This window comes from Maudiozyma barnettii, assembly GCF_903064755.1.
Source record: "Maudiozyma barnettii strain CLIB 1767 genome assembly, contig: KABA2_07, whole genome shotgun sequence".
NCBI lineage: Eukaryota > Fungi > Ascomycota > Saccharomycetes > Saccharomycetales > Saccharomycetaceae > Maudiozyma > Maudiozyma barnettii.
Window position 1 is genome coordinate 572140 of NW_024545244.1, and position 14919 is coordinate 587058.

The following is a 14919-nucleotide window of genomic DNA, read 5'->3' on the forward strand; positions in this document are numbered from 1 at the left end:
ATTATAATAAATATATAATAGAAAGGAAGAGAAAAGAAAATATTGCATCGACTTTTTATGCAGAGGTACAAGTGAGATAGAGAGCATTATAGGACCGTATACACATCACACCTTACTGGTACATCGAATCATGTCTTCACAAAGTATGCCCTCGTTGGTTCACAACAACAATCCTAATGCTGTTACAGAGATAGAAGTCTCTATTGACTCATTCATTGCTAAATTGAAAAGAAGACAAATTAGTGGATCATATATCATTGCATTGGAGACTTTGCAACTATTAAAACGGTTTATCTCTGCGGTCCGTTGGAGTCACGTCAATGAATTGATCGCTCAGATTAGAGAGTTGGGGAACCGTCTGGAGAAGGCAAATCCAACTGCTTTTGGTTGTGGGAATGTCATTAAGAGAATTCTTGCTGTCTTAAGAGATGAAATTGAAGAAGATATGAAAGAATCCCAAAACGCAGGAGCTTCATCTTCTCCTTCAGCAAACAATTTGAATGATAGAAATAGCAGTGCTGTAGGGGATGTATCTCAAGCAGAACCTTTGATTGCCTCTATGTTTAATCTTTTACAAAAACCAGAACAAAATTCACAAGATTTTTATGAATCAAAGTCGAAGACAAAGACGGATTTCCGTCAAGTAGTGATACAGGCCATTAAGGACTTGATAGATGAAATTAAAAATATAGATGATGGGATTCAACAAATTGCAATCGATTTGATTCATGATCATGAAATTTTATTGACACCAACGCCCGAATCTAAAACCGTCTTGAAATTTTTGATTAGAGCTCGTGAACGTGCCAATAGAACTTTCACCGTTCTAGTGACAGAAGGTTTCCCAAACAATACACAAAATGCTCATGATTTTGCTAAAAAATTGGCCCAACATGATATAGAGACCATTATTATTCCAGATTCTGCAGTGTTTGCGTTAATGTCAAGAGTCGGTAAAGTCATTATTGGTACAAAGACTGTTTTTATCAACGGTGGTTCCATCGTATCATCCGCTGGGGTGTCATCTGTATGTGAATGTGCCAGAGAGTTTAAGACCCCGGTATTTGCTGTAGCTGGTCTTTATAAATTGTCTCCATTGTATCCTTTCAATGTAGAGAAATTTGTTGAATTTGGTGGTTCACAACATATTTTACCAAGAATGGATCCTAGAAATCGTTTGGATACTATCAATAAGATCACGGATTATGTCCCACCCGAAAATATAGATATATATATCACGAATATTGGTGGGTTTGCTCCAAGTTTTATTTATAGAATTGCTTGGGATAATTACAAACAAATTGATGTTCATTTGGATGGCAAACAAAAATGAAAATTGTATATACCGTAATCCTGATAGAACTCTACTCTCTAGCATCATCTAACATAAAATATTTATAATAGATCATTATTAATCTCATCTTCCATCATCTTTAATTCAATATTTTATGTATATTTACTGATAATTATCTTACTGTATAAATTACAAATAACCAGTGATAAGTATTTTTTTTTTGTTTGACCTTTTTTTTTGTTTGGTCACCTAAAAAGCAGAAAACTTCTGAATATATTAAAATATATAAAATAGCCTTTTACCATTAAAAAACCTTATCCTATTTAATTAAATAATTACTTCAAACCCTCACATTACGTATCGATGACTATGACTATTCAGAAACTTGTTGTATTTGGTGGGAATGGATTCTTAGGGAAAAGAATCTGTCAACAAGCAGTTCTTAAGGGAATGCAGGTTACCGGGATATCCAGGTCTGGCAAGCCACCAGTTCCATTGACAAACAGTGATAAACATTGGATAAACGAAGTATCATGGAAATCTGCAGATATTTTTAACCCAGATTCTTATGGTCTTTATCTGAAAGATAGGCCTAACGTTGTTAATACTATTGGAATCTTATTAGAAAATGAAAACTACAAAAAAGAATTGAAAAACGGTTTCTCGTTACCTAGCTTATTTAAGAGAGCTCCCAATCCATTATTATACCCAAGAAATTCAGAACTACGTTTAAAATCAAATACCAATTTTACTTATGAAAGAATGAATACAAAGAGTATGATGATACTAGCAGACACATTCAAGTTAATCTTGGAGAAGAATGAGGTACAATCGGCCTTAAGACCGTCGTTGACTTATATATCTGCTGATAAAGGGTTTTTAGTTGTCCCTCAAGAATATATTCACTCAAAGCGTATCGCAGAGTTATATTTATTAGACATGACAAAAAATATGACAAATCCATTCAGACCTATAATAATACGGCCTGGATTTATGTTCGACGAACTGAACACTACACAATTCAATGATGTTAGAACAGTACTGCATGATGGGTTAGAAGTATTGAATTGTGCTAATAAATTGATATTGCGTAATCAATTCCAGATTGTTAATGACATAATAAGACCAACTATTTCTACTCAACAAGTAGGGAGATCACTTGTAGATAAACTCAATGACCAAAGGTATAGTGGCATATTAACTCTTGAAGAGATGCTCGACAGATAGATCCCTATGGAAATTATGAAAAGATAGTTTAGGAAGCCAACAGTGGCCATGCATATTTTGTTTATGTTTATGTTTTCTTTTTTTACTCTGCTTATAAATATTATATATATACATGAATGCTTTATGATTATTTTCTCAAGAATGCTTGGTATGCATCTTGGGATATTTGAATATTACCTATAGTTTTCAAATGTTTCTTACCTTCCTTTTGTTTCGCCAATAATTTTTTTCTTCTTGAAACATCTGAAGCATGCAATTTTGCCAGCACATCTTTACGACGGGCCTTTAATGTTTCACGAGCAAGAATCTTATTATTGACTCGAGCTTGTATAACGACTTCGTATAATTGTGAATCGACATATTCCTTGAACTTCTTAACCCATTCTCTCCCTATCTTTTCGGCTTGTGATTTATGAACTACTTGTGATAATGCATCCAAACTTCTTCCATTGACTAGTAATTCCAATTTAACAATATCAGACTCCTTATAACCGCAATCTTCATAATCAAGAGTAGCAAAACCCTTGGTAGAAGATTTCAATTTACCGAAGAAATCGTCGACCAGTTGAGATAATGGGATGTGATATTTCAATAACACAGAGTCTCTGACATCTAAATAGGAAAGCTCGATTTGTTCTCCACGTGCATTGTTACATAATTGGATTACTGTACCAAGATATTCAGTTGGTAGGGTCATTATTGCCTCCACATAAGGTTCTTGTAAAGATTTCAATCTCGTTCTGTTTTTGGATGTTGAGTCAGGGAAATCATCTGGGTTCCTGACAATTTTTTGGATATCATTATCATATTGAACAAGATATGGTACTGTTGGGTGTGTGATAATAAGTTTTGATCCATACTCCTTTTCTAAACGTTCTTTAAAAACAGAGGCATGAAGTGATCCTAAAAATCCAAGTCTCCACCCTTGCCCTAACGCATTTGACGTTTCTCTTTGTAATGTAACAGATCTGTCATTTAAAACTAACCTATTAATATCATCATCCATAATCTTTAAATCTATACCATCAGCAGGAAAAGCTCCTACAAAGACCATAGGTTTGGGTTCTTCAAAACCTGGTAAAAGTTCAGTTTTTTTTTCTTGGGATACATGAACTAAAGTGTCCCCAAGTAATGCATCTTTAAAATCCTTCGTACCTGGAACTATGTATCCAACTTGGCCAGCTTTTAGGTTTCCTGTAGCTGTCTGGTTTGGATACATTATTCCGATCTCTTTCACTTCAAATCTCTTCTTCATCCTTCCGCTTGAAATTTTATCACCTTTCTTCACTTCCCCATCGACCACTTTCACCAGCATGACGACACCAAGGTACGAATCATACCAGGAATCTAATATTAAGGACCTGAATGGTTTCTTAATCTCACCGGTAGGAGAAGGAATTGCGTTTATAATTGCAGGTAATAGTTTTTCTTTGATATTCAATCCACTCTTAGCACTGATCTTGACAATATCTTCTCTTTTAAAACCTAACGATGAAACAATTTGGTCTTCGACTTTCTGAACTTCTGCGTTCAATAAATCGACTTTGTTAATCACAGGTAGCATTTTAACTCCATAATCGTTAGCCATTTGGAAATTCGCTACAGTTTGAGCTTGAACACCCTTTTGGGCATCTACAAGTAAAATCGCACCATCAACAGAAGAGAATGCTCTGCTAACTTCACCTTTAAAATCTACATGACCTGGTGTATCTATTAATTGTAATAAGTAATCTTTATAGAACATGGTGCATGTTTGAGCCTTGATCGTAATACCACGTTCTCTTTCAACTTCTAATTTGTCTAACACTTGAGCATTTGCATCAGCATCTGAAATAACGTCAGTAATCTCCAATAATCTGTCACTAAGTGTGGATTTACCATGGTCAATGTGTGCTACAATAGAAAATACCCTGTATTTATCGATAGGGATTGCATTAATCCTGTTAGTCAACGTCTGATTAAATCTCTGAAATGTTAGCCTCGTCACCCTAGATACCTGCCATATTCGCAGCATCCTTCATCAATATAGATTTACGTTGTCAAAGAAATATCTTTATGATTAGTTTTGCTTTGTATTATCTCAATAGTTTACCTGTGTCCCCTAGTTAATATAGTCTTTTATATGAATCTCGATGGACAGGCTTTAATAAAGCAAACGCTTCATTGTTTGTTTTTTGTATTGAAGACAACTATAAGGAACTTGAATATATTCAAACTTAAAGGGCATCGCGTAATAAAACACGTTTATTAAGGGCAAATAAAGTGGATTTTAATTAATAACTTGAGCATTAGTTGCCTCTGAGTTGGGATCGTTACTTTGTTATGAAACTTAAAGTTGTATTAAACGATCAGCAATCGCCAGATGATTATAAATTATTCCGGACAGCAGTCTCTACGGTGGCGTCACTCCGAGATACAGCTGTATTGAGATTCACTGACGATGGATTGACCATCATATCCACCTCTAAAGTGTTCCTTAATGACAGTACAAATACATCTAGTCTACGTGGGGAAACGGACCAGTTATGGTGTCATTTACCAAGAGATATGTTTTTGTCATATAAATTGGCATCTATAAGAAAATCTAATACTGTCACAATGGAATATAATTGTGACGCTTTATTAACTGCTTTCAAAAGGTTTGATAAGATTATAGGTCAAGGTACGCCGACAGATTTTAAGATATCGTTAATACCCAGCTCACAATGGAATCAAACGGCGCCTCAACATGATGAGGATGGTGAAGCTGTGAATCCCATGCACATATTAAGCATCACATTTCAAGAGGTTGTGTATGTAAATAATGCACAAATAAATAATACAACATATGGCAATGATACACATAATGGGCCAAGTTATTCCAATGGTGGGACTAATAATAAAGTCATCGTGCATAATTTTAAAGTGCCAGTGAAATTATTATTCAAGGTACAGGATTTGTCAATCATTGAGCCCAGCATTATTCATGAGTCCTTAATCTTATATGACTTGCCACCAAGTACCGGGGCATTTGGTCAAGCTTTCCTCAATTTTATGAAAAGAATTGAACGATATTCGAATGTCCGTGACATTCGACTACATAGTGTTCGAAGGAAGGATACTGACGATGACTATAATGAAAATGAGAATAACGATCAATTAAAGATAATAATTGATAATGAATTACATTGGTATTTAGAAATATGTTGGAATGGACCGTTAACTTCTAGTGTGGTTCAAGACGATGAATCTGGTGATGAATCTCAACAATCCCCCCAGCGGCAACAAATCCCCCCAGCGACAACAACAGCAACATCCTCGCTTCTTGCTAGAACTCGACAACAAATTTCAGGGGCGGACTCTCAATCAGACTCAAGAGAGAAGAATGATATGTTTAATATTGAAAATAGTGAGGCCATGATTGGTCATAATTACTCCTCCACAGAAAACAGCATGTTAGATGACGACAACAATTACAGTACCATGAATAAAGATTTATATAATGTGTCGAAGATGGTTGAAAAAGCAGAGCAAGAGAACAATTTATTAAATGAGGTGATTATACGAGCAAAGGACTGGAAAGTTTGCTCAAAATTGTACCCTGTATGTGATGAGGCTGTGCTCCTGATCTCTCATGATTCTTCATGCGTATTCCAATGTGCATTACAGGGTGACACTTCAGAAGAGGAAAGCGGACGTTTAGCATACTACATCACGAGATCAAAGGCGTTGCCATGATCATTCTTAACCTATAGCATACCTATATATATATATATATATCCATTAGTATTGTAATGAAACTGTTCTGATTTTGCTTAGCCGTTCTATAGTCATTTGATCTATTTGACTGCTAACATCCGTACACCCTCAGATACCATCTGTACACCGCACCCACTACCACATATTTTTCTATCATTTCAATAAAATCTATTTTTCAACGAAGAAAAAACAGAACAAAATTCTGTCGCCCGAGGTGAACCGTCTGGTGCTTACTATTATTGTATTGTATTGACCTTTCACATCATTTTCACTTCCCATACACACTTTACACATACCCAATACTAATACAAGAAAGTGGATAGTTAAGAAGGCAGGTTTGTTAAATGCAACAAGTTTTATTTAAACTATCCTGAAAGAAGACCATATAACACAAATACGCAAAAATGGTATGTTAGACACGAACTAATGGATGGAAATGATGGAAAAAGAATGGAATAAAGAGAACAATGGTTAATAATATATTAAAAGACATTCAAAAACGTTTAATTAGATTAGATTAAGAAGAGTTACTATGATATAATCAATAATATGAGTGCACGGATGATCGTAAACGTGGTTTCTTTGAAGATGTTACGACAAATCGTAATGACATAATATTGTTTTATTCTACTTTGTTCTTTACTTGAGCGATAGACATCCAAATAAACTAAAAAAAAAATATTTTTTACTAACAAATAATGTATGATATTTATTTTATTGATATCAACGTGATTATTATTACAGGCTAAAGTTCATGGTTCTCTAGCTCGTGCTGGTAAAGTTAAATCTCAAACTCCAAAGGTCGACAAGACTGAAAAGCCAAAGAAGCCAAAGGGTAGAGCTTACAAGAGACTTTTGTACACCAGAAGATTCGTCAACGTCACCCTAGTTAACGGTAAGAGAAGAATGAACCCAGGTCCATCCTCTCAATAAGTGTAATGTCCCTTTATTATTATTATTATTATCATTAAATTTTTTATAAAGACAAATATTACTACTTTGTTACTATTAACTGCAAACTACATGGAATGAAAAAACTATAATGATGGACCTACGGTAAATGATGGTTCGTCATTGAATACAAAAAAGGTTCTGATTTCTGTATAAACAAAAATATAATTTACTTCACATATTCTTTAAGTAAAATATTATTACCAATAAAGAAATTTCATATTAATTAAATTAGCTCGGCTTTATACTTCAATTGATTATAGTATTGCATTCGTCGAAGTACATACTCAATATATAAATTTCTATATAAATGTATCCAGACACATCATCTTGGGAATCCAATATAATCCTACATTTGATTTCCAAGATGGTGATGGCATCAGTAGCATCAACTTTACGTATGTTTTAGATTATAGTTCAGTAAAAATAACGTTACCCTCAGGTTGCAAAATTTTGAAAAATTATTTATTGTCATTTCCAAGAGCTGATTATTAGATTTAAAAGGTCATCGCTCTTGAATTACACTAAGAAGCCCAGTAAATGCTCATTCAAATATATATAGAATTAACTACAACTCTCTAATATGACAGACATTATAACTACAACCCAATTAAAAGAGCTTCAGAAGGCTATTAGAGATCAATTTGTCACGCTTTATAAGAATAATACAGATGCTTTGCGAGCCATCTCATCGAGTACCAAAATCAAGGATTCTACACCTTGTGCCGAACTTGTAAAGCTTGCACAACTTATTAAATCACATACAACCAAGATCGGTATTATATTGAATCCAGAAACATTTACAGAGGAAAATTATAACGCTACATTCAAAGAATTAAAATCATTTATTGATTATGTTTTCTTCTATTTTAGCATATTACCATTATTTTACAAAGATGAGGAATACCCAGAATTTATGTTAAAGAAGATTGATAACGCAACATTGGAATTACTTAATGGTATGGATGTTCTTTGTGAGGAATTGGATAAGAAATTTGAACATCATGACACTGATGAAGATAGATTATTGTGTGTAGGGATAATTTGGAATAGTTGTGACACTCTTGAAGATATTGGTAAGAAAGGTAAGTTTGGGTTGCTTGCAGATTCAATTAGAGAGAGTAATGGTTTAGTCGATGATGTGCTAATCGAGGTGGACGAATTTTTAGAAGAACCTACATTGGGTAATGGTTTCATGTTAGACGATGGATTTGATTCAGAAGAGGAAGATGATGAAGATGAAACACCAAAGATTCTGGAAGATGATAAAGAAACAGTAGAAAAACTTACCGAGTTTTTAAAGATATGGAAAACAAAATTGAAGATGATTAAATTGTTATTATCGTCATTCACTTCCACTATATCTTCTACTACTTATAAATCTACAAATAAAAAGGGTTCTATCCTGGATGACTTATATTCACAACATCAAATTATAACACAAAATATTGATGAATTGATAGGAGATGTATTTATGACAGAATCTGTATTTGAATCGAGCGATTTTGAAGAACAAATTGAATTGTTGAATAAAAGTTTGACTTCGATTGTTTCTGTGATGAAAAAATTGAACGATGAAGATGTTAAGAAATCTAAATGGATCAACGTTTGGGAAGTTAAATATTTTGAAAATTAAGAAGGCAAAAAAAAGTATCTATTTCTTATTTAATTGTTTACGTATAACATTGCATTATCATTATCATAACATAAAATTGAAGTATATTAATTTAAAAGTTTCATTCAATTAGTTTATAATGTTGGAATATCATGTTTTGGACCTAATGGAGTTAAACTCAAAGTATTACGAAGCTTTCTTGAACGTGTGTAAAATAGTTTAATATGATCAAAGTTTGTAGTTTCTTTGAAACTTGGATGATTCCAATATAAGTTCTTTAACCATTTTAAGATTAGCGGATAATCTGTTCTTATCAATTTGTAATTACAAGTGAAATGGTAACTATAAACAGAATCGAAACGAATTATAGTAGTAAATAATCTAATATCAGCATCTGTGATATGATCGACAAATAAGAAAAACTTTTTCAAAATTTCATCTTCAAGCTTGTATTCTTTTGATAATTTTTCGTATCTTAATTTCAATTTATTTTCAACTTTGTCAAGCGAATTGTATAATTTTATAGTTTCTTCTTCAAATATAGATTGACTCTTTGCTAAACCAACTTTATAAACACCATAATTGATATTTGGACCTAACCATTGATTATAATCATCCAATTCCTTAATTAGATCCTTTGGTGCTAAATCGACATTTTTCTCAGCATCATTTGGATCAATAAATTCATTGAAGGAAGAATTCAATATCCTAATGATTTCACCACTATCATTATTAACAATAGTCTTGGTCTTTAAATCCCATAGGATTGGTACAGAAAATGATCCTTTATAATCTTTATTACTCATCATATAAAGTTCTTTTACACTCTTTACACCGTAATTTGGGTCGAAGGATCCATCGATGAATAACCTAGAGGAATCATCAGGAAGATCACCAATTGGGCCTGACGTGTCATCTTTAAATCCATGAACACCACCATCAACTTTATAAGCATTTTCACCCATTTCTTTAGGATCTGCTTGCAAAAACTTCCAACCTTCATCACCTAACATCCATTGAGCAACAGAGACTCCGATGACATTGTTTAGGCCCTTAAGAGCTCTCGTAATTAGAGCTCTACTAGCGTATGGGCATCCAGCAGCAATGTACAGCCAGTATCTACCCTTTTCTGGTTTATAGACGGGATGATCTGGAGAAATAGTTTCGTTAAATGATACGATATCTTTGGACATAATTATATGTATGTAAATGTTTTTATTCTTGAGTGAATATGTTTTTTGATATTGATTGTTATTATTTTAATGAACAATTGATAGAATAACTAACTCAAATGATCACAAACAATGTCTATATCTATATATATATATATTTATTTACTGAAAGCTCAAATTAAAGAAGAGAATAGCCTTAATCATCATAATAAAGAGATATTATTTGTTGCGTTGTCTTAGTAATAGCATCATTAACGTGCAGCCCCTTCTCTTGACAGATTATCCCTTTAATTTGTCGCTCTCTAGGGCATCTCTTTCACTATGATTTTTTAGTGATTTTTTCTGTTTGCTTAGTCAGTTAAAATTGTGTATATGCATCAGCCTCGTACAATATGATTTTCAAAGAAAAATTAGTCAGCGTGTCTTTCACATACAATTTCTGCTAAGATCAACGCATGACAGGGACCTATGTATGACTGTTGCTAATTACTAAGTTTATAGTCTGTTCATAATACAAGTATGTTAATTGTTGATAGTGCTGGTTGTTAAATTCATGCTGCATTATTACTAGACACGTTTACGAAATTCCTCAACCACCACCACACCACATTCATAAATATGTTCTAAACTGAAATAACTACTTGTGACAGTGTAGAGACATTATGGATAGTATTACCAATTTTAGTCACTATATCATACTAAAATATTGTGTATATTATTTAGTAGCATTACAATAATACATCATCTCATGTCTCGTTCTCCCATACGACAAGTGAAATATCAATAGCTTCGCCTTTGCCAGCCACAACATCTATATATATATATATTATTTACTGCCGCCTCTCACCTGTACTCTAACTATTTTATTGAGGTTTATAATTACACAGCTGTTATCGAATTCCCAATGGTTTTTTATGTTTATTTGCTGGCACTAATGGCATTTGCTTTCTCTCTACCTGCTAATCTTTTGGCTGCGCGTCGTTCCCAGTTCCGTTCGCCGCTGGTCAAATATTTTCACCAGCCAAAAGAGAAGAATATTGTGTGTGGTGCGCGCAGAGAAGAGTGCGCACGCCGAATGATAAATTGCCCAGCTTTTATATTCTGCATACTGAACGAGATGAGATGTCAATAATTGAGATGAAATAATAAGCTAATAAAGAAAGTGTCAGTAAAGACGGGATATTGATTGAATTAGTTAATGCTTTACTAACGGTGTGGTTTGTTTACATTCCAGGTTTGTTATGTAAACATATCGAACTTTATTTGAGTTATGTTATTCTTTCACATTTGTTTTTGTTTATGTTTTTGATAACAATGCGCTGTGGTGTGTGCACTGATTTACCAATATGAATATCATTTGGGGTCAAACATGTTCGATACATGCTGTAGATAAAACAAGGATTAAAATTGAGAAAGAAATTATGTATTTGAACAGAATACATATATAAGGAAGGCAAGAGTGTTGAAGGAATGGTTGTGGTTGTATTTGGTTTTCAATTTCTCTTTTCTCATTTTATATTTTTAACATAATAATAACAATAACAATAATAAAATCATTCGTTTGTTAGTTCTGTTTACTATTATTTCCACTCGTTTTACAAATAATAATCTATAATATAGCCCAATCCATTCATTCTTGAGGCTTATTTTCCCAACTAATTGTCTTTCACTTTACACATTTTTTATTACATTCGTTTTAATAACAATTTAAACCAAAAAAAATACAAAATAATTATTTCAACTCTACACACATATCTTTTTGAATTAATCTCTAATTTTTCTTTCTAATAACAATGCTACAAACACAATTCCTTATAATTACAACTATACTATTGCTTCGCTCACTGGTATACGCATTCGATAACAATGCTCAAAACAATGTTGCTGTCTACTGGGGTCAAAACTCTCATGGTTCTCAAGAAAGTCTAGCCACCTACTGTCAATCCTCTGATGCAGACATCTTCTTACTATCATTTGCTGATGCCTTCCCAACTATTACTCTAAATTTCGCCAACGCCTGTTCAGAAACTTTCGCTGATGACTCTGGTCTTCTACATTGTTCTCAAATTGCAGCTGATATCGCCACTTGTCAATCCCTAGGTAAAAAGGTCCTATTATCCTTAGGTGGGGCTAGCGGTGCTTACGGTTTCACTGATAACTCCCAGGCTGAAACTTTCGCTCAAACTCTATGGGATACCTTTGCAGAAGGTACAGGTGTTACCAACCGTCCATTCGATTCAGCTATTGTTGATGGGTTTGACTTCGATATTGAAAATAATAATAACGTCGGTTACGCTGCTTTAGTTACTAAATTAAGAACTCTATTTGCTACTGGGTCTAAACAATATTATATCTCAGCTGCTCCCCAATGTCCATACCCAGATGCTTCAGTCGGTGACTTATTAGCTAACGCCGATGTCGATTTCGCATTTATTCAATTCTATAACAACTATTGTAATGTCGAGACTTCTTTCAATTGGGATACCTGGGTGAACTATGCTGAAAATATTTCTCCAAACAGTAACATTAAACTATATTTAGGTTTACCAGGTTCTGCAACTGCTGCTGGTTCCGGTTATATATCTGATCTTTCCGTATTAAAGACTACCATTGAAAAGATCTCTACCTTTGCTAACTTTGGTGGTGTTTCATTATGGGATGCCTCTCAAGCCTTTAACAATGACATTGATGGTGAAACTTATATCCATGCCGTCAAATCCCTACTAGATGATAACGTTTCCTTTTCTTCTGCTACCACAACTACTGCTGCTGCTAATACTCATTCTTCTTCCAGAATTACTACTACTTTGCAACCAACTACTTCCACCACCTCCGAAGATGATACCGTTACAACTATTTCATCTGAAGATATTCCAACTGATACTTCAAGTATCGTTATGACTACCACTACCTCTAATGTTGCCCAAGTGACAACTACTTCTGATGATATCAATAACAGTGTTACTGCTACCACTGAAGGTAAGAATGTCGATGAACCATCAGTTAGAACCCGTTCCCAAGAATCTACTGTTGTAGATGTTGGCGCAACTTCTACTACCGCTATGGCTACTACTTCTGATATTGCTGCTACAACAGCTGCTACAACAGCCACTACTATGGCAACCGTTGCTACTACATCCAATGCTCAAGTTGCAACTGCTACCACCACTACATCTTCTGCTTCTACTGATTCTGCTGCTCATACCATTGCAAAGAATTTAAACACTCAATATGCCGCTGGTCAATATAACGGTCAAGCTACATGTACAGATGGTGAACTTGCCTGTTCTGCAGATGGTTCCTTTGCCATGTGTAACTTCGGTTCATGGGTATCCATGCCATGTGCTGCAGGTACCACATGTTATGCCTATGATTATGATAATACCGTGTTGACTCAATGTGGTTTCACAGAACAAAAGGCACAATTCATGTAAATTCCAACAAAGACTAAATAAGTCTATGGATTTGGCATTTATTATCATTTATTTTTCTTACAATAATTCGGGTATTTCTTTTCTTTTCATCTTCATTCTTTTCATATTTCTTTCTCAAAACGTTCATTCATAAAGACAATCGTCATATATACAATAATATAAATATTTACATAAAAATTTTAAACATTCAAAAAAATAATAATAACATAATTGTTCTATTAATGTGCTAAATTATAAACACATGCATTTTGTTTTATTATAATTGTAAATAATATGCGTATACACGAGATCTAATCTCAATGGTTTCGTCGTCCTCTTCAAACATTGGTTTCCAATTAACCATTTCTATCTTCGTTACTTTGAAATTGTAATCATCCCTTGCAGTATCGAAGAATTGTAAATCATTAGGCAACAATTTTGGTCTATGTGGAGAAAATACAACTAAAGCTCTACCGTCTTCTTTTAAAAGATCCTTTGTAGTCTTCAATAATTTGTGATGTTCCGTATGATTAAACACTAAATCACTTAATATAATGAAATCGAATTTTTCATTGTTATTTAATTTTAAGATTTCATCATAACTGTTCCCCCAAATGTAACCTTGGACATGAACATTATCTAAGTTATTACAATTGTGTTCAATATTGGAAATTAGATCGGCATCTGGATAATCTGTAGAGACGACATTCTTCGCACCAACTAAGCCTGATACAATTGATGGTAATGCACTGGCGGCACCTAATTCTAATACACACTTACCAATGATTTGTTCAGGATGGTTATCTATATATTGGGCTGTATATTTACCAGCATTCCATAATAAATGACCCCATAATGGTGAATTCCCAACTAATTTCAATTCGATTTCTTTCTTTTGGGATTTGGATTCCGGAGATATGTGATCTCTAGTGTATGTTACAAAATGTTCCTTTGGACGTGGAGGACGGAAATCCTCTGGTTCCTCGAACAAAGCACCACTCAACGATTCGATATCAGACATTATTTTTTATTTTTTATTTTCTTAGTTTAAATATATCAGATGGTATCCTGATGTTTATTTTTGGAGGTATAGACTGTAGATTAACGACTAATGATCGCAACTTCTTGTACAGTAATCACCAATTTAGTCTTTAATTATTGAAAAAATTTTACAGTTTTCGTTGTTTTGTCATATATGTTTTTTGTTTTTTTTTCAGGAAGCGATGAGCATCACATCACCATCGCCAATGAAGAAAACAGTAATGTTGTTATAATTAGTGAAATATTAATGAAGTGACAGGGAGTGGGAGTGGGAGTGGGAGTATAGAGAGTGATAGTACTGGCATTTATGACTGCTGTTGTGGTAGGATAAATATTGCTAGTATAATGTGCTGGGTTTTGCATATATAATTCTCAGTCATATATTATTACCTTGTAGTATATTTGAAAAAGGTAGTATACTAACGATCTCCACATCCTTACAACCCATATTATGTCTAAAGATGGTTT

At 33.7% G+C, this 14919-nt stretch overlaps 9 protein-coding genes across 9 annotated transcripts; 6 read left to right on the top strand and 3 right to left on the bottom strand.

Moving 5' to 3' along the window:
- Positions 1-130: 130 nt before the first annotated feature.
- On the top strand, positions 131-1333 carry GCD7 (translation initiation factor eIF2B subunit beta; the record flags this gene model as incomplete). Its single annotated transcript, XM_041551761.1, has 1 exon — positions 131-1333. The coding sequence occupies one exon, from the start codon at positions 131-133 to the stop codon at positions 1331-1333; it is 1203 nt and encodes a 400-aa protein (XP_041407695.1).
- A 324-nt stretch (positions 1334-1657) lies between these two features.
- On the top strand, positions 1658-2521 carry COQ11 (ubiquinone biosynthesis protein COQ11; the record flags this gene model as incomplete). Its single annotated transcript, XM_041551762.1, has 1 exon — positions 1658-2521. The coding sequence occupies one exon, from the start codon at positions 1658-1660 to the stop codon at positions 2519-2521; it is 864 nt and encodes a 287-aa protein (XP_041407696.1).
- Positions 2522-2648: 127 nt separating this feature from the next.
- On the bottom strand, positions 2649-4535 carry GUF1 (GTPase GUF1; the record flags this gene model as incomplete). Its single annotated transcript, XM_041551763.1, has 1 exon — positions 2649-4535. One exon carries the CDS (start codon positions 4533-4535, stop codon positions 2649-2651), a length of 1887 nt encoding a protein of 628 aa, XP_041407697.1.
- A 308-nt stretch (positions 4536-4843) lies between these two features.
- MEC3 (Mec3p) lies at positions 4844-6238 on the top strand (the record flags this gene model as incomplete). Its single annotated transcript, XM_041551764.1, has 1 exon — positions 4844-6238. One exon carries the CDS (start codon positions 4844-4846, stop codon positions 6236-6238), a length of 1395 nt encoding a protein of 464 aa, XP_041407698.1.
- A 425-nt stretch (positions 6239-6663) lies between these two features.
- Positions 6664-7192, top strand: RPS30A (40S ribosomal protein eS30; the record flags this gene model as incomplete). The annotated part of the gene is made up of 2 exons (XM_041551765.1): positions 6664-6666; positions 7004-7192. The coding sequence occupies 2 exons, from the start codon at positions 6664-6666 to the stop codon at positions 7190-7192; spliced, it is 192 nt and encodes a 63-aa protein (XP_041407699.1).
- A 601-nt stretch (positions 7193-7793) lies between these two features.
- KABA2_07S06006 (uncharacterized protein) lies at positions 7794-8846 on the top strand (the record flags this gene model as incomplete). Its single annotated transcript, XM_041551766.1, has 1 exon — positions 7794-8846. One exon carries the CDS (start codon positions 7794-7796, stop codon positions 8844-8846), a length of 1053 nt encoding a protein of 350 aa, XP_041407700.1.
- Positions 8847-8959: 113 nt separating this feature from the next.
- Positions 8960-10018, bottom strand: KABA2_07S06028 (uncharacterized protein; the record flags this gene model as incomplete). Its single annotated transcript, XM_041551767.1, has 1 exon — positions 8960-10018. One exon carries the CDS (start codon positions 10016-10018, stop codon positions 8960-8962), a length of 1059 nt encoding a protein of 352 aa, XP_041407701.1.
- Positions 10019-11790: 1772 nt separating this feature from the next.
- On the top strand, positions 11791-13431 carry CTS1 (chitinase; the record flags this gene model as incomplete). Its single annotated transcript, XM_041551768.1, has 1 exon — positions 11791-13431. One exon carries the CDS (start codon positions 11791-11793, stop codon positions 13429-13431), a length of 1641 nt encoding a protein of 546 aa, XP_041407702.1.
- A 256-nt stretch (positions 13432-13687) lies between these two features.
- On the bottom strand, positions 13688-14431 carry NNT1 (S-adenosylmethionine-dependent methyltransferase; the record flags this gene model as incomplete). Its single annotated transcript, XM_041551769.1, has 1 exon — positions 13688-14431. The coding sequence occupies one exon, from the start codon at positions 14429-14431 to the stop codon at positions 13688-13690; it is 744 nt and encodes a 247-aa protein (XP_041407703.1).
- Positions 14432-14919: the final 488 nt, after the last annotated feature.